Source organism: Podarcis bocagei (assembly GCF_964188305.1).
Source record: "Podarcis bocagei genome assembly, chromosome: 12".
NCBI lineage: Eukaryota > Metazoa > Chordata > Lepidosauria > Squamata > Lacertidae > Podarcis > Podarcis bocagei.
In genome coordinates this window covers 40,407,064-40,431,773 of record NC_138137.1, presented here as the reverse complement: position 1 = coordinate 40,431,773, position 24,710 = coordinate 40,407,064, and the positions used below count along the sequence as shown (strand labels likewise).

The 24,710-nt window shown below is 44.7% G+C and overlaps 1 protein-coding gene across 1 annotated transcript; it reads left to right on the top strand.

Moving 5' to 3' along the window:
• The first annotated feature begins 1,244 nt into the window (after nucleotides 1-1,244).
• Nucleotides 1,245-9,056, top strand: LOC308569365 (uncharacterized protein). The gene is made up of 4 exons (XM_081163181.1): nucleotides 1,245-1,848; nucleotides 2,984-3,522; nucleotides 4,362-4,428; nucleotides 5,795-9,056. Exons 1-4 carry the CDS (start codon nucleotides 1,260-1,262, stop codon nucleotides 7,330-7,332), a joined length of 2,733 nt encoding a protein of 910 aa, XP_081019307.1. The 5' UTR covers nucleotides 1,245-1,259; the 3' UTR covers nucleotides 7,333-9,056.
• The last annotated feature ends 15,654 nt before the right edge of the window (nucleotides 9,057-24,710 follow it).

The window sequence follows — 24,710 nt, the reverse complement described above, 5'->3', positions numbered from 1 at the left end:
TTTTTAATATCAGTATTGTTAATGGATATTTCTCTCCTCAGGATAAATATGGTATGTCAAATATCCCCTCCTCTATTCTAAGAATCTGGATTTTGTTTTAGGGCATCTGTAAACATTGACCAACCTCTGCTCATCAGCCTAGTTAATATTGTTTCAGGAATCACTGCTAAGACGGGAGAAATGGTTGTTTTGCCCCTAGCAAGCACAGCTATCGCATCTTGGGGTGGGGTAGGAACAGCAGTTGTTCTAGACAGACACTTCAATTGGACAGTGACCCTGTGACGTCACTGCTGGTGTGGCATAAAGCCCTCTAACCACTATGACACAGTGACTTCTACCATTTTTCCCATGGGCCTTTGCAATAATCCTGAGAGGTAGTAGAGATAACAGTGGTTGCCTGTCCCACTGGGATTTGCACTTGGTCCATCCAGACCGAGGATTCTGTCTTAACACACCACGGCTTTCTAGTTTCTAACAGACAGCGTCTTTTTTAAAAGCTGTTGTTTTTCTTTCTTTGATCCGATATGCATGTAATGCTAAACGAAAATATGCCTTAGCATGAACGAGCAAACATGCAGGTTCATAGCTGCTGTATTCCTCACCAGTTCCTGCTGCTTCCATGATTGAGGTTTGTATTGCTTTGGGGGAAAACCAAAAGTTATAACCAGGGTTTGCTTTTCATTTACCACCTGTGGTTTTTCTGGGGGAGACGAACGTAAGCCTGAATTTGAACATAAAGCTAAACCAAATCATGGCTTAGACCTGAGTAGACTTGCAGCAGTCAGACTGAGTAAGGGGCTTAGTACTGGAGATCTTTACTCCAAGAATCCGCACACTTGCTGGTTCATATTAAGGCAGAGTGCTACCTGCAAATTGGACCTGTATGCCAATACCCTAAAAGCACAGACTTGGTCTCTCTTTCCTTGCCCCAGTGCTTTCCTTGCCCCTCTGCTTTCCTTGCCCCTTGCCCAAGAGAGCCAGTGTAGTGGTTAAGAGCGGTGGACTCGTAATCTGGTGAACCGTCCCCGCTCCTCCACCTGCAGCTGCTGGGTGACCTTGGGCTAGTCACACTTCTCTGAAGTCTCTCAGCCTCACTCACCTCACAGAGTGTTTGTTGTGGGGGAAGAGAAAGGAGAATGTTAGCTGCTTTGAGACTCCTTTGGGTAGTGACAAAGCGGGATATCAAATCCAAACTCTTCCTATTCTTCTTGCCCCAGGGACTGCCAAGGTCATTCTTCCTCTTGCAGGTGACGCTGGAGATGCTGGCGAGACAGTTCCATTGGGCTTTCTGTTGCTGGCTAGGGGTTTGCCTGTGGCTTCTGGCTGGCGAAAGAGGATGCATCAGCGCTGCGCACTGCCGGAGCCCCCCGTGCAGCAGGAGCAGTGACAGCGAACATCAGCCCAGCAGACAACACTGCCAGGGCCCCCACTGCTCAGGAAGGGCAAGGCACCCTTCTCGTGCCTTTGTCCACTCCACCACACCTGTGCAAGGGCAGCTGCAGGAGCCTCTAGGGGGCAGCAACCTGGGACATGCTGCCTTGGCCGCCACGAGGGGTGCAGAAGAGAGTTGCTCTGGAGGAGGAGACTGCAGCGCTGGCGCTCCCAATGGCACCGTTCGGGACTGCAAGGGCATTGAGTGCAGGCTGCCTCTGCACATCCGCCAGAAGTCCAGGCCAGCTACCCAGACCGTCCCATGCCCTCCAAACCAGGGGGAAGGTTGTCGTGAGCCCACCTTGGTCAGAGCAACTGAGAGGGCAGCCCAGTTCATTGGGGAAGACCTTGCCTACACAGCTTCAGATCTAGGCGGTGCTGCCCTGGGCGTTCAGCTGACCTGTGATGTCAAACCAGGTAGGTGTGGTGTCTAAACTAGGCCACTTCTAAAATGGAAAACGAGCGAGGTCCCAACTAAAGAGGAATGTCAACTTAAGCTGATGGAATATGTGCAGCATGCGGACTTAACACATAGAATAAGAGAACAAGAAGAACATGCGTTTATACAAGATTGGAAAATGTTTATTGAATATATGGGGGGAACTTGTGTACACTTGAAAGTGTTGTCAGAATTAAGGTAAATTCAGCAGTGTAAATAAGTTTGGATGGATGTAATAATGCAGTGTTTCCCAACCGGTGTTCCGCGGCACACGAGTGTGCCGTGAGACACCGGCTGGTGTGCCGCGAGATGCCTGGAGGGAGGCGGGCGAGTCGGGCGGCGAGAGGCGGGGCGGGGGCGGCGAGGAGAGGCCGCGCCTCCTGCTGCTGCCTGGCGCTCCTCCTCGCAGCCGGCAGCGCTGCCTGGGCGCCTCCGCGCGACTCTGTCTCGCTGGGTTTGGTCTCCCAGCAGAGACGGGTCACACACGCCCCTCCCTCCCTCCCTCAGCCTGCGCGGAGGGAGAGCCAGAGAGAGGCATCGCTCCTGCGCTCCGAGGCGGATTGAGCGCAGCTGAGAGGAGCTGCCGAGGGAAAAAACGTTCACTTTTGTGCGTCCCTCCCGGCGTGACGCTGCGCGCTGACGTCACGGGGCGGGGCTTTAATGGTGGTGTGCCGCGAGATTTTTTTTTAGTACACAGGTGTGCCGTTGCCCAAAAACGTTTGGGAAACACTGTAATAATGGAATACTGAATGGTTTAGTTTATGTAAAATATGCAGAGACTTATGATATGCAAAATGAACCATGGAAAGAGACGAAGGGAAGTCATTGATAGTGCCTGATGAAGACTTCTGGGTATCAAAAATATGGTACATCATCTTGGTTTAATGGTAGGACATTTCCCCTTATGGATTACACACACACACACACACACACACACACACACACACACACGCACACACGGCTTTGCTTTATTTCTGCCCTTGAATGCTATTTGCTTGCACACAGCTGAATGCTTCAGCAAGGCTGTCACACATTCTGGTGACCTCGTTTGATGATGTTTTGAGAAATACCACCAAGGATTTATGTTTTAATGCCAGGTTGTTTGTATTTTAGGGGAAAATGAGGTTCCGTCTGAGGATGCGCTTGTGCTGCAACTTCAGCTTACGAAAGGACAAGAGAAATTTGTCGACTTGCTGAAAAGCCAGCAGGCGGTGATTGTGGATTTACAGCAAAAACTTGCAGAGCAGCAGAGCATGTTGGTGGCACAGCAGCGGGAAATCGTAGAGCAACACAGGAAGATGTATGAACAAATGGACCTGATCAAGGTCCAGTATGGCATGCTTTTTGACACAGTGAAGCAAATGTCGTTTCAGAGTTTGCAAGAGGATATTCAACATTATTTCGAAGCCAATCTCCAAGGCCTTCAGAACCAAGTCAAAAGCCATCTCCAGAAGTCCTACTCCATGCATAAAGTAGAAGTCGATGCCAAAGTGATTGATGTTGGGGAACCTTTAATGGACTGTGGCCTTTGTGAAAGTGACGAATTTTGTAATTTCCAAAAGACACCCTCGCAGTGTGAAAAATGCACCTTATGCCCTGCTGGCTTTTTCCAGCTGTCTGAGTGCTCGACAAATGCTGATCGGATATGCCAGGTGAAAGATCATTGTGCTCGGAATCTTAACAGTACTTGTTCCCCCAAACAGGGACAGCCTCACTGAAAGGTCACAGACAGACCAACTAAAGTTAAAGTACAAATACCTCTGGTTACAAACTTAATTCGTTCCGGAGGTCCGTTCTTAACCTGAAACCGTTCTTAACCTGAGGTACCACTTTACCTAATGGGGCCTCCCGCTGCCGCCACGCGATTTCTGTTCTCATCCTGAGGTAAAGTTCTTAACCTGAGGTACTACTTCCGGGTTAGCGGAGTCTGTAACCCAAAGTGTTTGTAACCCGAGGTGTTTGTAACCTGAGGTACCACTGTACCCATGTTTCAGTATTATATACTTTGGATTTCGTTGCATTATTCTTTGTGTAAACGACGTTTATTATGTCTGTAGTCTTATCACTTTTGCCTGTATGCTCCAGCACAAATTACACATTTAACATAGAAAGTTGCCTTACGCCAAGTCCATTTAGCTCCATATTGTCCACACCGATTAGCAGCAGCTCTCCTGGATTTCAGACAGGATTATTTCCAGTTCTACCTGGAGATGCCATTAGGGATTGACTCTGGGACCTTCTGCGTGCAAGGCAGATAGATGCTCTACCACTGAGCTACGGCCCTTCACACGATTTATATCTCACTACCATAAACCTCTGTAATCAGGTCCAGATCCAAGTTTGATGGGCCCCTGGGCAAAGTGTCCTGCGTTGGGTCTCCCTCCTCGGTCAATGGACCCTTACCTGGCCATACTGGCTGTGCTCCAAGCAGCACGATTCCCCAGAGCAATGCTAAGTGTTTGAACTTGACTCTGTTATCTGTTACTCATAGGATAGAGATGAGTGCATTGAATCACCAAACATCTGTGGAGAAAGGATAAAGTGCCTGAACACTCCAGGTAAGTTGCTGCATTTCTGTGAATGAAGCCATTCATGAAGGCAGGAATGTTCCCTCATGGTGCAGTTTCAAGTGGAAATTGTGGAGTTGGGCTGAAGAATAAGAGCTTTTAGGACTCTTTGTTAGGAAAAAAAAAACACTTTTATGTTGCAATGCATTATTTCAATTCAATATGATCTCTTTACAAGTGCTGCATTTATAGAATTATTGCAAATAATTTAGTGGCAGCCATACTTAGTCATGAAATATATACTGGGGAACCCCTCCCAATTTAGTTTGATGATACACAAGTTTTCAGTTTCATATATATCCCACTCCCTGAACATCCCCTTCAAGCCATTTCAGCAGGACTCACTACACTCTCTATTTTTTTTCTTTCATTTTTGGACTCCCACCAGCTCCAGCCAACGTGCTTCAGAATTATTGCATGCAAACTAAAAATTGGGTCTATCAGTTATATTTGTATGTAAGTAATGGCAATACTTCAATAGAAACTCATGCAATTTAATCAACACAGAAGCATAGAGTGGTAGAGTTGGGTCATCTAGTCCAACCCCCTGCAATGCGGTCCCCCATCTAATTTGAAACCACGCCAGCCCCTGCTTAGCTTTGCAAATGTGCTAGCAGTTTTAGAAGGTGAGAAATGTTTTTAAAATCAGACAGCCCTCTTGGGGTATATATTGCCTCTGCAACATTACATTTTTATTCTATGGTGCCTTAAGAGCATGGACAGACAGGATATAAATATTTTCAGCAACTGGTTGTATGTTGCTTTGGGTGTCAAAAAAGGTTATTTATGCATACCACTACTGCAGCCCGTGTTTCGTTAGCCCCAAAATGGAAAACGAGCGAGGTCCCAATTAAAGAAGAATGGCAACTTGACAGAATATGCACAACTCACAGTCTTAACATATAGAATGAGAGAACAAGAAAAACATACGCTTAAAGATGATTAGAAAACGTTTATGGATTACAGTATATGGGAAATAATTGTGTACAGCTGAAAATGCTAGCAGCATCAAGATAAATTCAACAGTGTAAATAAGTTCTGATGGATGCAATGATGGAATACTAAATGTTTCTGTAAAATATGCAGGGATTTATTATATGTAAAATGAACCACTGACAGAGAAGAAGGGAAGTCACTGATAACTTAAGGATGTAAAATGAGTATCTTAAATTGTAAAACAGAAAACTTAGTAAGTTGCTTTGGGTCACTTTGTGTAAAAGGGAAAAAACAGCATGACTAATAAGTGCAAATACTACTACTACTACTAATAACAACAACAACAACAACAATAATGGTAGAGTAATAATAATGCAGCATGGGCCTGCGACTGAAACTGTATTTCCCTGTGTGTGAACAGGAGGATTCCGATGCCTTGGAATTGCAGCAAAAGAAGCTGCCTTGGGATTGTGCGGAGAAGAGTATTTCTTTAACAAAGAGCTGCAAGAGTGCCAGGCTTGCTTAATGTGTGAAGACAGGGCGGTTGTTCTCCCCTGCTCCACTGTCAGCGACACCGTTTGCTCAACAGCCAGTGAGAACAAGCTGTCCGAGTCCTGGACTGCAAACGCCATTTTACCCATGGCAAATTCTGGCGCTTCTCAAATTTATCCTGGCGTTACCTTGAAGATAAAGGGGAAGCACGAGTGGGACATCGTCGCGGTGGAAGAGAACAGCCTGGTCTTCAAGCAGCACGGCCTAATGTGGGCCGACTTCAATTTTGCCGTGAAACACAACTGCAGGAATTTCCTCCAGCTTGCCTTGAAATTCAGCAGCCAGGAGGAGGAAGGCTGCGAGCTGAGCGCGGTCCGCATCGAGCAGCCGGAAGGCAAAATCTTCCAGAGCGTCAGTGTGAGCGGCGCGGCGGAAGTAGAGCCAGGCCAAGCTCTCTGGCTGTTTTTGAAGAGCCCCAATCAATTCTGCAACCAAAGTAAAGACTTCAACGTTTACGACCTCAACACGCCTCTCAGTTTGCTTTGGTTATCCCACGATACGGGGGCGGTAGCCATGACTGCGCAATTGTCCACCGCGATGCACTACCAAACGAACTACCGGCCAACTTTCAGATTGGTTTCCCTTTCCGACCCTTACATGCTAACCTTGTCCCACGATGGCAGAGCCGTCAAGTTTACGGAAAGGGGAGTGGTGAAGTTCGTTTTGCACCAAGCCCTGTACTCCATGGGCCCCACCTGCATCCACGAAGGCCTTTCCCTGGTGTCTTATCTCAACCGAAACGGCACTAACATAGAACTAATGACGGTGCACAAGTCTGGCGTCAATTATCGAGACACGTCAATATCTGCCTCCGGGGCCACCAAAGTTGAAGCCGGGGATCTGATTAGCTTTGAGGTCCTTTCGCCAGCACAATGCAACATTCGTTATTTTGGAGACAGCTCTGGAATTAGTACGCTGAGCCTCATCTGGATCCCATCTGCAGTTTCCACTGCTCTCTCAGCCTCGGTCTCCGTTAAGGGGCTGCCCACAGGAGCTGTCAGAAACAAATTACTGGATTTCACTCAGGTTTCCTCCATTGAGAAGCAGATCTGTTTGGTTTCTACTGGGCAACTTGCTCAGAAATACTTTCTCTTTACCGAAAGGGGAGTCGCCAGTGTTGTGTTTTCAATAAAGCTGATCCACTCATGTAATATGCTCCGGGTGACTCTAAATCAGCTCCACGGTGATCATGGGCAGCCTCATTCAATTGCGCAGCAGGTTGGAGGGCAAATGCCAGAAGGAAGTATCTGGACCAGCGTTGCGCTTCGCTCCTCCTTTGAAGTTCGTAATGGTACAATGATATCTGTTTCTCTGGACTGTGTGCGTGGCAGGGTCAACCACATTGCACATCAGCACGGAACCGGCTTGTCCATTTTATGGGTTTCATCTATCCCAGGAGGAAACTGACAGTTAATAAAAAGTACGGAAGGAATCGGGAAAGGTGATTGGTAAGCCCATGTTGGGCGTTTTCTCCTTTCTCCAGCTGCAGTTGAATGGCACAGAACTCGCTAAGAGAACAGGTTAGACAAAACGCAGAATACAGGGCTGGGGAACCATTGTTCCTTATCGTTGGCTGAGCTGATGGGAGCCGGAGTCTGAGAACACCCAGAGGGCAGTTTGTTGGCTGCCTCTGCTCTGTTGGTGAACTTTTCTAGGGAGTTCAATCAGCTGACTTTCAATAGGACTAATATCTAGCTGAGACATAGCAATGCCTTGGATGTGCAGTTGCCCATTCAAATATTAATAGAGTGATGCTGAAGCCACTTTGCCATGATTTTGAGTGTTACGAAAGCCAGCAAACTGTAAGAGCTTCCGTTTATTATTGTTGTATTTTGACGGCTGGGATGGATATTGGTACTCTGAGTTGGGGCAGGAAGAGAGGCACCATTTGCTGCTCTGCCTCAGGCATCAAATTTTCTTGGGCCAACCCTGCATGTAAGTCCATACAATCACCCTGGGAGCCATGCTTCATACAATCATAGAAATGTAAGAATTAGGAAGAGCTTTGTAGATCTCCAGTCCAAGGCTAGGGACTCCATCTCCCATCTGCTGTAGCCAGCATGGCCAGTGTTCAGGAAAGATGGGAATTGTAGTCCAATGACATAGGGAAGCTCCACAGGTTCCCTACTCCTGATGTAATCCAACCCCTTGCAGTGGTGGACCTCGCAGTCTCAAATATCAGTGGCACCCTGTGCAATGCCAAAGTTCCCCCACCCCTCACGCTCCATTCCAGACCATAGTTGTGGCACCCCCAAGGCTCGGCACCCAGTGTACCAAACTGGTCATGCTCCCTAAAACCCTCCTCTGCCCCTTGCTTGATGCAGGAAATAAGAAGAGACTTGCAGAATCAGGCCAAAGTAGATGCTTACTGGAAGACCACAAGCAGGACCTAGGTTCAACAGCACTCTCCCCACTTGCGATTCCCAGCTTCTTTGATTTCTTATGTTATTGCATTGTTTCAAAATCTGTATACTATGGAATTCGACGCAATAAAACACAACATGTAAGAAATAAAAGAAGCAATTAAAATGCATTTTAAAAATCACAATGGATCTAGCCTTGTAGCATTGCAATTGCTACAAAAGGCAGGGAAATCGCTAAGGTGTCTGCTAAGACCCTCAGCAATTCTCAAGTAGTTTGTGGGGGCAGTTTGGGAACCACTAGTCTAAGTAACTAGTCCTGTTATCAAATCCTCTTATGATCAAGACATTTCTTCTGGTGTTTATTGGGTCCTAGCCGCACCAAAGCAATCCCTCTGCAACCACACAGGCTGCAGTAGGGACAGTTGTGACCATTAAAAAAGGCAACCCACACACACAAATCTTCTCTGCTTGCTTAATTCTCCTCTCAGACTTTGGAGGGTCTGCCAGGAATTGTATGCAGAATAACAGAGAGGTTTGATTTATATCCAGTCGCCATTTTATAAAAGGTATAATATTAATCCTCTAATTACTTGTGTCACATTTTACAGATTTTATTGGGATACCTTTTCTATGCTTTAAGACAATTTTATATATTGGCTAAAGTGTGCCGACATGGGGGCTTTTTCTAGTATATGAATTTAAAGTATGCAAACTGTGACTGTTGTTTTCTTGGTTTTGTGCTTTGTGCTGGGCATTTATGCAGAATATGGAAGACAGTGGCGTAGCGTGGGTTGTCAGCACCCGGGGCAAGGCAAGTAATTTGCGCCCCCTAACCCGTGGATTTGCGCCCCCTAACCAGTGGATTTGCGCCCCTAACCCTAACCCCCAGATGTTGCGCCCGGTGCGGCCAGCCCCCCCTGCACCCCCCACGCTACACCACTTATGGAAGATTCTGAAAACTATATTTATGTTTGTTTTTATAGCCAAATATCACTTTAATTATTCTAAAAGCAAAAGCACAGCTCTTGATCTGTTTATATATATATATATATATTGAATTGAGGGAATTTAATTCAAATAAAAGATTTTTAACTTTACTTACTGTCTAATGGCCTGATATGAAGAAGTTGTCTGTAGAGTTGTCCTATCAAGATACACCAATCCTGTGTTCTCCTGCCTATTGTTGGACCAATAGGGATGGCCAGTAGGGATGATAGGAGCTGTGGATGAACAATTTCTGGAAGGCACTAGGTTGGGGAAGTATTGTACACACTTGCTTGGAAATAAGCTCCATGGAAAACAGGGAGACTTTCCTCTGAATGGAAGTGTGCAGAATTATGCTGTAACCTTATGCAACCTGGAACTGAGCCTCATTGGACTCAATGGGATCACAACCAAAGGATTCATCACTGCTGTTCTTGTATGTACTTATAGCAGCCCAACAAGACATAGGGGACCTTACATCCCTTGACCTGCATTCTGATTATCTGCTGATTATCCCACAAGCATGCTTTCTGGATAGGAATTGTGTAATACTTGGAAGCATCCTTGCTGGTATGGCCTTTGCTTAACACAGGTGCATTGCCTGTGCCACTATTTAAGGGTGACTTTCACCTGCTTGCTTCATTGCTGCAAACGAGTCTAGCTAAAGACACCCCTGTGATGTATGCAGAGGAGCTTTCATCTAATCACTTCAAAGCAAATAGGGCCCATCTAGTGATTTAAGCCAGTAATCGCATCTGAATTGCATGACTGCGGCCCTCGCCTAGAGCAGCATAAAAGCCTTCTGAGAACATTAATAGATGGAAAGCAGGTGGCATCAGAAGAGAGTTACAGATGCTTTGCATCAGACACAAATAAAACTCCTTTTGGGAGGCCAAAACTGGACAAGGATTTAGTGTATACTATAAAATACTTTGTTTGGTCAAGGAAATGTTTTGTTGGTTTTATTAAGAAAGAAAGGAGAACGGGGAGGAAGAGGAAACACATTTATCTTGTGCCAAGTGGTTACAAGTACCTGAAGCAAATGTGTTTTATTTTCATGCTTGGAAGAGCATTAAAATTCTTGGGAGGCAATTTCATTCAGACTTCTGAGTTAATTTATTTTATTCGCTGGATTCAGCTTATTATGCATTGCCAACGATTAAATATTTTGTGTGACAGGAATTATAATTTTTCCTCTTCGGTTGGAGGTGTTGGAGCTCACAAAATAATTTTAAGCTGAGAAAAAGGAAAAAAACAAACTAATTTACAAGGGCTGTCAACGAGTAGTTTCATAATTTCCATGCACTGTAAATCTATACAGGTCTACTCAGAAGCAAGCCCTATTGAGTTTTGTGTGTGTAGGAAAATGTGTACAGGAAAGCAACAGTAACTAAACCCACCTGGACTGCAAGTCTCTGCCCAGATTCTTACTTGTAAACTCACTGAACTTGATGGGACTTCCTTCTGAGTAAACGTGTACAGGACTGTACTATTATTGTGGTTCAAGCCCTACCAAATACTGTGGAACTTCCTTCTAAGTAAACGTGCATAGGATTGCATGGAAAGATTCACTAGAAATCTCCCTTCCTTCCTTTCCAGTCTTTCAACAGTTTCCCAGCTTAGCTACCCAGCTAAACAATTACTTGCCTGATTACTTTTTACCTAGGCTTCTATATAGTTAAAACTCTTCTAGTTATTTTGTAAAGGTAAAAGGGACATGGATGGCGCTGTGGTCTAAACCACTGAGCCTCTTGGGCTTGCTGATCAGAAGGTTGGTGGTTCGAACCCACGCGACGGGGTGAGCTCCCATTGCCCCAACTCCTGCCAACCTAGCAGTTCGAAAGCATGCCAGTGCAAGTAGATAAATAGGTACCGCTGTGGCGGGAAGGTAAACAGTGTTTCTGTGCGCTCTGGCTTCTGTCATGGTGTTCCGTTGTGCCAGAAGCAGTTTAGTTATGCTAGCCACATTACCCAGAAAGCTGTCTGTGGACAAACGCTGGCTCCCTCAGCCTGAAAAGCAAGATGAGCGCTGCAACCCCATAGTCGCCTTTGACTAGACTTAACCGTCCAGGGGTCCTTTACCTTTATACTTCTACCTAGTTATTTTGTATAGTCTCAATATGTACAGCTTGAGAACAAGAAACCCACCCTTTAAATTTATAAACCATTTCACTTAGAAATCTCTTAAGAGGTGTACATAAAGCAGTAATATACTTATGAGATTTAAGAATTAAGAAAGAAGTACATATAACTAAATTAAATGTGCGCTCTGGCTTGCTAAAGTAAGTTTTTAGTTATAACTCCATACTTAGTCCCCCGTTTTGCCTGGTGCTGATTTATAGAATATATTTTAATTAATTTTGTTGGTTTGTCAGAATTTATCTGAGAATGAATAAGTGTTGGAAGCACAGTCACTGACGTTTTAAATGGGATCTGTATTGCTTCCTTGACCATGTTTCAGCATATCTATTGCATGTGTCTGTATGCATGCAAACAGCTTAGACAAGAACGGCAAGGAGAGGCTGCAGGAAAGGCCTTGAATACATTTTAGGAGGAGGCCCTTAGAAAGCCTCATGTCTGGTTCACTAAGTATATACGATGGCTGCAAAAAAAGAGAAAACTTGATGAGGTTTTGTGCTTGGTGGAGGATTTCATGACTTCACTATATCTTGGGGAAATTATGTCATGGGGGGAGGAAAAATAAGGTAAAGGAAACTGAATGGGGCTGCAAAACTGGCTTTCGCTAATGTGGTTCCCTCCAGCTGTACTGGCTAGGGCTGATGGGAGTGGGGCTGTGCTAGAGACAGACCCTGTCCTTGTTTCTTCGGAATATTCATACCTGGCTGGTTTCATCTAGGAAGGTGTGTTTTTAGTGAGAAGGAAAGTTGGGGTTGGACAGCATGAGCCTCAGGTCCCCTAGGCCTGTGCCAGGATTTTCTTTCCCATGGTGGCTTGTCGGCACCAACTGGAAATAATCTGCAACCCTTTTCTGACTAGCGTTAAAACGTGGCTTTCGGAAAAGCCTCACGTCTGCTTCCCTAGTCTGCCCTTGACAAAATTAGAACAATATGAATTCCTTGAACAACAATTAGCATTGCCATCTGTTATTGCCAGCAGATGGATGTGATAGCCTTGTGATCTTTGCCTTAGGATTAGACTGTTGTGTTGCTTTCATCTATGCGATACGCACATAAAACCACCCCAACCCCATCTTTAAAATAATCATAGTGCTTGGGAGAAATGTACACAGCAACACATCGCAGGAATCCTTTTGCAGTTTCCATGTGAACTGTGATTCCATCACTTTTCCTGCCCTTTCTCAAGTTTTTCTACAATAGGTCCCACAGGAGACAATGGAACAACTCAGCTAAATAAAATGCTTGCATTTTTATGTATGCTGTGAGCTTAACATGTAAAGCATGTTCTCAAAAAGTGGATTATGAGTCCTTTGAATGACTGGGTGATAGTTGGGAGCATATTGAATGCTAATGTTAAGCAAAGTATTTTGGAATTGCTCAACCAGCTTCCATAAATGCATCTGTCCAGATCAGCCCTGTCCAACCTTGGTTGGACTACAACTCCCATGCTGGTTGGGGCTGATGGGAGTTGTAGTCCAACAATGCTTGGAGGATGCCTGGTTGGCAAAGGCTGGCCCAGAACCTTGAATAAGAACAAGAATATCAGCAGCAGTAATAATAATTATATTTTGACTTCACCCCCAAAGGTGTACTCCTCTGTGGTCTCCCGAGACAGGTCGATGCCAACAATAAATTGTATTGCAAAGACATAAGAAGAAAAAGGCATCTCTTTAATATGGGGCATTAATAAAATAAAATAAAAGAAGAATATAACCGTGTCTTATTTTCATTGGTTCTTTGTTGGTGGTAATTTACTGAATGATCCCTAATAACTTTAGAAAGTTACTAGATTGAGAATTAGCACCCAAATACTCAAAACTGGACCAGACAGCATCTTGGACTCCATTTCCCCCTGCTGCATACATCTCCCCAGGGAAAACTGTCTTTTGCTTAAAGGCCCCTGGACACAGGAGATGGAATTAGTCTCAGGTACAGTGACAAACTGTTTTCACATTGCATATGAAAAGTTCCAGATTCAGTCACTGGCATTTCCAAGGCTGGGAGAAACAGAAATTCCAAAAAACCAACCAATAACCTGTGTAGACAATATTGGACTAAGTGGGCTAATATTCTGACTCAGTATAATAAGGCAACTTCCTTCTTTCCTGGTGTAACTTTGGGTGAAATAAAAATTCTACTTCTTCATCAATAAACAGACCACTACATTCCATTCAGTTTTGCTGTAGGTTGTTCTCAGCTGCAAAATGCTGGGCTACAATGTTGTGCTAGATTGTGGAGTGGAGGGGGAATATCAGTGAGCAGAATGGGGGAGGGAGTATAGTTTAAGAAACTGGCTGTTATTTGAGGTTGAGATGAAAGATGAATCAAACGATATGTGAGTGGGCAAAACTGGATTCCTTTGAAGAGCATCGGTTCCTTCCAATGTCTACTCACAAACGTAACATTACCCTTCCTGCACTTTGGGTGCCAGCAATTTCGCCTTGCATGATACAGATGTTTAACATCTGTGAATACCTCCCAATGCTAGAAGAGCTTCAAATTCTTTGCCAAAAGCTGTAGTCTGGAAATGTGCTCCTGTCTCCCTGGAATTTTGCATCTGATAGTGAAAAACCTCTCCGTTTCCAAATTCAACACATCTTTTCCAGCCATGCCAAGAACATTGGCATTAAGAACTGCATTTGGTTTGATTTTTCTTCCATAGGGAAACAGCAAAACATTATTTTGAGAGGCTGGAATAGGTGCATGATACTAATTCTCTATGCTTGAGGCCTGCTAATTCTGTCCTGCATTTCATGACCCTTGGAGCTGAACGCAGCCCAGCTTCACAGCTCAATGCAAGATATGCTGGCATTCCAGTGGCAGCCAATAATTCTTTTAAAAATGTCAATATTTTGTCATTTAAGGCACAATAGCAACATCTCCTGAATGAGATGAATAAGATCACCTTGTCTAATGGATGAATAGCTGGTACAGGGCTGTTTTATATTAACTTCCTTCTTTTGTTGCCCTACAAAACAGCCAGGTGAGTGAAAGAAAACACACTTTCTCCAGCTTGCCCTGTAAGGTAGGACAGGCTAGGGCCACTGTCTCTTGTAAAAAACTTCCTCCAACAAGTTTTATCCCCTAAATTTGAACTGGGAGGAAGATTTGACATTGTTTGCATTTTCAAGGGAGGCTAAGTAAAGGTAAAGTCCAGTCGTGGCCGACTCTGGGGTTGCGGCGCTCATCTCGCTTTATTGGCCGAGGGAGCCAGCGTACAGCTTCCGGGTCATGTGGCCAGCATGACTAAGCCGCTTCTGGCGAACCAGAGCAGCGCACGGAAACACCGTTTACCTTCCCGCCAGAGTGGTACATATTTATCTACTTGCACTTTGACGTGCTTTCGAACTGCTAGGTTGGCAGGAGCAGGGATCGAGCAATGGGAGCTCACCCTGTCGCGGGGATTTGAACTGCCTACCTTGGACTAATATGCAAACCAAAGCATAGCTATCATTGGAAATATGCACGTCTCTGAATCTTCTGGCGCAGTCCTCCAGCCAATGAATGTTTACAAAAATGCATTATATTGGCAAAGTTGCTTGCAAAAAAAAAAAAAAAAAAAAAAAAGGGTCCATGACTAGTGCCGCTCCAGGGCACTGTGTGAAATTTCAAACGGCAGCTTGCCAGCCTAGCTTCTGCCACCAATCAAGTTTGCAGCTGGAACCAGTCATGGAATGCATGCTTTCATTAGTGCAGGGATGGGGAATTTGTGGCCTTCCAGATGTTGTTGGACTACCATTCCCCTCATCCCTGACCACCAGCTCATGGGAATTGTAGTCCCACAACATCTAGGAGGCCACCGTTTTCTCATCCCTGCTTTAGTGTATCCTCCAAGATGCTTTTATATTCAGTGGGTGACGTTTAGCTAGATTAAAACACCAATTTTCTCAATTTCACCTATGTGTCCTCCAGGTTTTTAAGCAGACTTGATGAAGCTCTGTTTTGCTGAATCAATAGTAACCAATTTATTTTCTCGGGTACAAGGCTACATTTACTACCTTTATCAATGCTGGAATCTCCTCCTCCGTCTCCCTGAGCTTTCTGTAGTAGCAATGTGCACGATACAGGTCATTACCCAGAGATTGGGGTCAGTTCCTCAAATATCATGTTACTTATCATTGGCTCCTTCTGGGATCTTTTGTCCCATGCCTGAAAAAGGTTTAGCTGTGTCTTTAACCAAGGTCATCCTGTTTATTAGGACTGAGAATTCCTGTGCCTCTTGACAGTGAAATCATTTGACTGGCAGCAGAATGACTAAGCATGATTTCAAGTGTAAGGGACTTGTCTTGGTGTGCACAGGCTCCAAGACATGCCTTTTATCTGTATCTGTGCTTTTTAGAAATTCTTATCTGTTTCTGAGTTCCTCTGTGCTCTCTCTGCTTTGATTAGTGCTCCCAATTCATGATAACGGATACTCTCAAAACGTTTATAGCGTTTCCTTCTGGCTAAAGTGGATGAAATGTACACACTGAGGAGTCCCTCCGTAGTGGATTAAGTCTGCCAAATATTTTCAGGGGATTTGGGGGGGTGGGGGCAAGTAAAAGGAATTCACTTTTACCAGAAGCCTTTTTATTGGGTATAGTGGGTGAAGAGATACCAAGGGAGGATAAAAGACTGTTTATGTATGCAGCAACTGTGGCAAAAAATTCTTTTAGCCCCAAAATGGAAACAACAAGAAGCACTAATGAAAGAAGACCGGCAGATGAAGATGATGGGCTTTGCAGAACTGGCGAAGCTGACAGGAAAAATCCGAAACCAGCAAGATCAAGCATTCCAAAAGGACTGGAGTAAATTTATACGATATCTGAAAGATTATTGTAAGTAATAAACATCACTAGCAGGGTTGTCTGAAGACTTGCAATGAGAAATTCTCTACCTTTCTATATTTTTAGTTAAATTTTGAGCTATTTCGTAATGTGTGTAATTAGAATTGGAAAACGTACAAAATGCAGTGACAAAAAAGGTTAATTTTGAAAGCCATGAGGCGGGAGGGACATAAAGTGGAGTGTTATGATGTGAACGTATATTATAAATTGGAATATATATATATATATATATATATATATATATATATATATATATGGGATTCTCTATAATTCCTTGAGGGGGCAGGGTAGTAGATAAGAGTATTGGACTAAGATTTAAACCCCCACTCAGTAATGAAGCTCATTGGGTGATCTCAATCTAACCTACCTCACAGGGTTGTTGGAAGTTTTGAATGTTTGACATTTTATTATTTTGCTGGAAGCCGCCCCGAATGGCTGGGGGAAACCAGCCAGGTGGGTGGGGGTATAAATAATAACATTATTGTTCTTCTTATTATTATAAAATGGGAAAGAGGAGAACTATGTTTGCCACATTGAGCTTCTTGGAGGCAGGGCTGGATTTAGGTTTGATGAGGCCCTAAGCTACTGGAGGTAATGGGGCCCTTTCTGTGTCCAGCTGTCCTTTGTCAACAACAAATTGCCACTGTTTCTTGTGTGGAATATATGCTATATGGTAATTTATGGACCTCATAGGTATCTAAAGCATAGCTGTCAACGTTTCCCTTTTTTAAAGGGAAATTCCCTTATTCCGAATAGGATTCCTCGCAAGAAAAGGGAAAAGTTCACAGCTATGATCTAAAGCCATTTGCACATGTTGCCATGCAACCAGTCCATGCAGAATGTAGGCACCCTATATATGGAAATGAGCAAACCAGTGATATTTTAGGGAGCAGGCTAGCAGGCAGGGCCCTTTACTTACATCATAGGAGCCTACACAACACAAAACACTGTTGCTGTATGTAGGTTTTATTTTATTTGTTTTTTATCTCATATTTTGAAAATGTACATCCAGGGGTTTTTTCTTTAATTTTTTGGGGGCCCCCCACAAGAGTGGGGCCCTAAGCTATAGCTTTTGTTTAGCTTATATGTAAATCCGGCACTGCTTGGAGGGAAGATGAGATATATAAATGCAATCAATCAATCAGAGGTGACTGTCAAATCTTGCTTGTCAATTTTTGAAAAAAAGTTTACAGTTTCAGAGCAGTCTCCTTTTCAGTTCTGTGCATGCCCTGCAGGCATATCTTTTTGCTCCCCTCCCTGTTGACAAATGATAGAAACCAAGCACACAATCTTTACCAATTACAATAAAGTTGTGTCAAGTTTAGTGCTGCAGTAGCATTTTTGGGATTGCCACTGACAGCTAGGCACTTACGCAGTATACAGGGCAAGCAACCCACTTACCTCTTATGATTGGGAGTGACAGCATTAAAAACCTATTAGTTCATTCTCATTAAACTTATTGGAATGGCAACTTTATTAGCATTGCTGCTGCAGGAGGCTTCCCACAGTAGTACAGGCAGCCGTTTGTGGATTATGTATCTCAGGGATGGGTGTTAAAATGGCCCTTACCACAGTCAACTCAGCTTTAGAGGTCAAGTTGCAGAATGAATGACAAAGCATAGCCCTGGGGCTTGCTGAGATCTGCAGAATATTTTCTTTGTCTCTTAAAGTGACATTGACAAAGAGGGAGAGAAATGCTCCTTGAAAGATGAGGAACCACAGGCTCTTTTCTCAGGCATTTAAGAATGGGAATATGTGCCCCTAATTTCAGGATTGTGCCCACTTCGGTGAATTTGATGAAAAACTGATGAGATGTTAATGTCTTTTTGGTCCAAATTTAACCACTACCACCACACTAATGTCTAGATGGCAATTTGTACGCACCTGAAAACATGCTTGAAATCACTGGTCAAATGGTTCTGTGCCTGGGCAGTTGTAAGGTGCCTTGAGAAGACCACCCCACTGCCAACCCTTTGGGGTAACAGGGGCCTTGCTGGGAGGATGCCATTCCCCCCCCCCCGCTTCATTCATTCCTAGGGTCCATGCTCTTTTTCTGGCATGATGAACTTCTGACCTTCCAAATTTGGCCTGCACCCATTTCCCAGATTCTAGCCCCTGCAATTTATCCCTCACAGAGTTACAGTTTCCCTGCAACTGATAGCTCAGTCAGTACAGCATTAGACTTTTAATCTCAGGGTTGCGGCTTCGAGTCCCACATTGGGCAAAAGATTTCTGCTCTGCGGGGGGGGGGGGGGTTGGACTAGATGACCCTCGGAGTCCCTTCTAGTTCTGTAATTCTATGATACAGTGCTCAGAATTCTCTTGAGGGCAAGAATGCGCTTCAAATGCACTTTAAAAGTTCAGCATAGATCAGCCAAAAGGCTCACCTACATTTTGTGTGTGCCAGGCTGTTGTCAAACGCATAGAAGGTACATATCCTTGAAACAGACAAACAAAAAGATGGTGACCTAGGAAGCCAAATCTAATGCAGTCCCAGAATACTGGACTCATTTGGGCTCTTGAGCTGCATGGGGAAGTAACCTGTCCTGTGTGGTGTATGCCTTGTTCCTTTATTTTAATGATATACAATGGTACCTTGGTTCTCAAACTTAATTTGTTCCAGAAGTCTATTCCAAAACCAAAGTGTTCCAAAACCAAGGCGTGCTTTCCCATAGAAAGTAATGCAAACTGGATTACGGTAATCTGTTCGACTTTTAAAAACAACCCCAAAAATAGCAGTTTAATATGAATTTTACTATCTAACGAGACCATTGATCCATAAGATGAAAGCAAAAATCAATGTACTGCACTATAAAATAAATGACAGTATTGTAGATGATGAAAATTAAAATTATTATTTTTTCTTACCTGCACTGATGATAGTCATTGTTTGGATGGGGGGCTTTTATCCATTTCCGCAGTCACACAATCAACCAGTAGCTGAAGTGGGTTCCACACAGTCACAAAAACAAATTAAACGAGAAAGCCTCAAAAACAAAAATGCAAAATAAATAGCAAAAACAAAAGCGCCAAACTTAATCAGTTCCGAAAGTCCGTTTGACTTCTGAAATGTTCAAAAACCAAGGCGCAGCTTTTGATTGATGCAGGCGCCCCGGAAACAATAGCCGACAGCCACATTGGATGTTCAGCTCAAAACTGGAACACTTACTTCTGTGTTTTCGGTGTTTGGGAACCAAGGCGTTTGAGAACCAAGATACCAGTGTACTTGTAAAACACTGGTTAATGCCAGAAATCCCAGGAGGGATTATTTCCCAGCTCTCCCCCTCTCCTGACCCTGTTTAATGTCTTTGTCACTCTGAAGTGTTAATAGCTCTGATGGAGGTGTAAATGGCTTCTAACTGGGCCTTTTTGGCACCTGACACAGTCATTGTTACATGTTTTAGACCATATGGGATTGTTCCTTTGGGGGGGAACACCTTGATCTCCCACAGTCTCTCTAGCTTTACACAAGGAGAGACTGTTGCTATAAACAATTAAACGGGCCTGTGATTTTATTAACATATTTTATTCTTCTTGCAATCACTTCAAGACTTTTGTTTTTGGAAGCAACTCAAGAAATGCAGTTGGTGATGCTCTTCCTGCCATGCATGTGGATATGCTGTGGTGGCATAGGCGCCGACTCCATGGAGCTTGAGGGGGCCCGAGCCCCCTCAAAAATTCATTTGGGGGGGCTCTGCCCCCCCAATAATCTGGGACACCCCTCCAGCAGAGCGCCACCGCCACCCCTCCCCCAGCCCAAAATGCACAGGGTCGGGCTGCATGCCTCCTGCCCTCCCTCCCGAGCAAAAGCTCCACCCAATTTCCTTCGGAGCTGATTAACAGGCGCAGCACGCTCTCCCCTATTCGCTCACGAGGCGGCGGCGCCACTTTATTTGCATATTCATGAGCTTATTTATTATTCATGAGCTTTCCCGGGCCCCCCCAATATTTTTTATAAGTCCGCGTCCCTGTGTGGTGGTGAAACTTTAACAGCTGCATGTCAGGTAAAAATTAAACTAGTAAAGTTACAGGAGCCTTGCCAAGGGAAAAGGTGACAAACACCCACTAAAGGATGAAGCCTTTAACCGTGACATATGAATATTTGCATTTCTGCCAGTTCAGCCATTAACAGAGTGAAGAAATCCTGATCGCAAATTACTTGCCTTGTATTATGGGGAATTCAGTATGGTCAAACAAGCCTCAAAAGAAAGTATGGATTATCTGAAGCACAAACCATGCGCAAGATAAAGGGTTTGCATCAACTTGCACTCCATTTTTTTTACAGGTTATTGCTTTTATTATTGATAATAATATTTATATAAATTTGTTGAGATTTTTTTGGGAGGATAAAGTTTATTTATTTTAGCTTATATACAAACAATTATAACAACAGACAAAATAAGGTGAATTTTTTAAATAATGGTATTTCCACAACAAGCTAAATGTGTTTTGAAATCTTATGTCCACAATATTAGTATATTAGCCAAAGTTTTTAAGGTGCTCACAAGCCACTCTGAAGTGGTGTGAGTCGCCGGCAGGGAAGCTGGAGAGAAGGAAGCAGGAGGAATACCTACCAGCTAGAGCATGGAAGGGTACCCATATTGTCAGCGGCTTCATAATTCATCTCTGCCTGAGGTTCTGTACAAGGACAGAATGAGACGTGGAGTCACTTGCCATTTTTTGTAAGTGCTATGATTTATCATCTACCTGTCAGGGAATAATTTGTGAGGCTGTTTAAGCTATCATGTGGCCTAGACTCTCAGAGAACACACACACACACACACACACACACACACACACACACACACACACAGCATTTCCAGTTCAGAATTATTGTAGAAAATACCAACGACATGTTGCTCTCTGTTAGTCTTTCTCCTGCCCGTGTCCTCCTATTGCCCAAAGGTGTGACGGTTCTTATTGGATTAGGAGCACAATAAACACACAGATGGGGTGAAGGCTAAATATTTTATTAAATAGCCCAAAGAAATAGCCCATTGTCCTGCAAACCTTCTGTCTTTGGCTTCTGGGAACCCTATTAGCAACAGTTTTGACCCCTGAAGATGGATCAGGAACTCTGGCCAGTGCACAACACTTTCTGTGGCCTAGAGATTCTTACTGGTAAATGTGTTTGGGAGGCTTATATACCCTTAGGGTACATTCTTCATTTAGGAGGTTGTTTATGCTTTCTCTGAAAGGGACACCCTCAGCCATGGTCAGGCCATGGTCTGCAGACACCTGATGCTGTAAGATTGCTGAATTGAAAAGTCTGGTCAATGCACAGGCCTGATCCAAGACATTTCTTTTCCTGAAGGGAAGGATACCCACCTCCCCAGTTCCACATACAGATGCCAACCAAAGTTGTTGAATATTTCTTCAACATTGGGAATGGAACAATGTCCTCCAGCGCACCTGAGGGTGTCAGACTTGCTTAGGGGGTCTAGGACTGGCCACATGGCACCATTTTCATAGACTGCGTTACTATTCCCCATTCCTCCCTATAGCTGCCCATGGAGGTGCTAAAAAGTATGGCAAGCTGGGGGTAGCCCCTGGTTCTGGTGCAGGTCAAATAAATGCACCTCTGCCTCCCTCGTTCTCTTGTTGTTGCTGCTGTTTAGTTGTTTAGTCGTGTCCAACTCTTCATGACCCATGGACCAGAGCACGCCAGGCACTCCTGTCTTCCACTGCCTCCCGCAGTTTGGTCAAACACATGCTGGTAGCTTCAAGAACACTGTCCAACCATCTTGTCCTCTGTCGTCCCCTTCACCTTGTGCCCTCCATCTTTCCCAACATCTGGTTCTTTTCCAGGGAGTCTTCTCTTCTCATGAGGTGGCCAAAGTATTGGAGTCTCAGCTTCAGGCAAACAGCTAGGGCAGCTTGGAAGGGCCCTCGTGCAAACACAGACGCATGCAACGGTTGAGGCCTAGCTGGAAAGATTAAAGCCTGCTTCACGGGAGATGGATGGAAGAAAAGGATATGTGAGTTGACCCTGCCCATAGCTTGACCGATCGTGGCTAGGAACAGCTAGGAGCTAGGTGGAGTTTTGACTTGAAATGTTCATTTTGGGCTTCTCAGAAGTACGTAAGGGCAAAAAGTGGGCAGGGGGAGGGCCTGCCTGCAATGGTGGCAACCTGAGAGGTGCCGGAACTGCACTCTGGCACTCTCCAGCTGAAAAAAGCACTGGTTAAGAGGCATACTGCATGCACACCTATCTAGATAGGGGCAAGGCTGAGATCTCCCAAGCTGAGATACCTGGTTACCCATTTTTAAACAGATGATCTGATGATGCAGATTGAGATAAAAGGAGATCCTACAGGTTGTCCCACATGCTGCAGTACCCCTGTGCTTGCTCTTGGTGGTCAACATTGCTTTGTTTTCCTTCCTCTTTATTGTACTTGGCAGCTGGAGAATTTGGGAGAAGGGAGAGCAAACAGATGGTGAGCTTTGAAGATTGAATGCTGTGAGTCAGTGCTCAGCTAATGTTTCCATTTATATACTTCTCAATCCCCCTCCCTCTTTCCTCCTAGCCATTTCAAACCAGCTGTAACGATTCCTACCCATTTATCCTGAAGGGTGCTAATTAAGGCTGTGCACACACTTTGGAGAATAGCATTGGAATTGGCTTAATTTGGGCACAGAATCCAAGCCTTTGCATCTGCTTTAAAACAAAAACCCGACTCAGATTTTTGAAAGCTAGCTGCCCCAGCTGCTTTACCAACCATTTTTAATATTTGGATATTTACAGCTAGGAGATGGGAGAGGCATTCATGCAGCTCACATTTCCATATGGTTTTAGAATCACAGATTTCCTGCACCCGACCACATAAACCTGACCACAAGGCTAAGCGGTAGGAGATATGCCACGTTCAGTCCCCAGCATCTCCAGATAGGACTGAGCAAGACCCCTGCCTGAAACCCTTGAGAGTCACTGCCAAGCAGTGTAGACAGTACTGAGATAGATGGGCCAACGGTCTTAATATAAGGCAGCTTCCTATGTTCCTAGCCCTCATGGTGAACACTGAACAGGGATGCTGGCAGTGTGTCAGGGCTGGAGTCAGATGCAGGTCAGCACGTAGAAGCAGAGTCAGTTGTCAGTGAAGTTAACTATTCAAGGAAACAGCATATAACTCAGCAACACGTCCCAGTCGGTCTTGCCCCTATAGAGCAGTTTCCAGGACTGAAGGTCCCTGCCTTCTACCCATTCTAAGGCTCCTCCTCTCCAGGATATCTCCCAAGCAGCCTCAAGCCTCTCTGACCTCTGTTCCACTCTCCTCACTATCCAGGGGGGAGGGGAGCTTGTTGCAGGAGGAGAGGGTGACTCCCTGGATTCTTCAGCAGCTTCAGCAGATTCCCCTCTGCTTCAGCCTCAGAGTCTGAACTGCTCCCTGTCACAGGTTCTACCTGCTCACTAAACCCTGTTGCCCCTTCAGCATCAGGTACCTCCTCCCAATCTTCTTCCTCTGACTTCTCCTCAGTGTCCCACCACCAATCCCCAGGCTCTGGGCCTTCCTCCTCTGGTGTTTTCCTCGGGTATTCCCCTGGCTGGTACCTCCCACCACTTCTCTTTGTCCAGCCAGTCCTTGACACAGTGGCAACCGTGCAGACAAGCATTAAAATGGGGAAAAGGTTTTCAGTGGGTCCATTACAATGAATGAGCTGAAGGCATATGGAACCTTGCTGGAGATTGCTGTGGACCAAATGGGAGACTGGCTAGAAGAAGAAGAGGAAGAAGAGGAGGAAGAGGAAGAAGAGTTTGGATTTGATATCCCGCTTTATGACTACCCCAAGGAGTCTCAAAGCGGCTAACAATATCCTTTTTCCCTTCCTCCCCCACAACAAACACTCTGTGAGGTGAGTGGGGCTGAGAGACTTCAGAAAAGTGTGACTGGCCCAAGGTCACCCAGCAGCTGCATGTGGAGGAGCGGGGAAGTGAACCCAGTTCACCAGATTATGAGTCCACCGATAGTGGAAGAAAGAAAGGCAATAAGAGGAAGGGAGGAAAGAAGGGAGGGAGGAAGGAAGGAAGGAAGGAAGGAAAAGAAAGAAAGAAAGAAAGAAAGAAAGAAAGAAAGAGAGAGAGAGAGAGAGAGAGAGAGATTGCTTGTTAAAAGAAACATAAGTTGCCAAATGAGCTACAGGTTTTCCTCTCCTTTACAAAAAACACATTTTCTTTTATTTGTGACCCCACACCCCTTATAAGATAATGAAACAGGTAAACCACTTTATGTATATAAAGATAAGAGGGGAATCAAGAGCCTGTGACAGTGTCCCATTATTTCTGTGCTTATCACATTTAATAGAAAATGTGCTGAAGCAACAACCTGACAACGGGTGACAGCTGGAATAAAGCTCCCTAGTCCTCCTGACCTTTGGTGAGAGATGGCACAAAAGATGTTCCTGCTTCTTGCGATCTCCCAGGTCGGTAATGAAAAGGGAGGGAGGGGCGTGTGGAAACCCCGCAGAGACATGTCAGC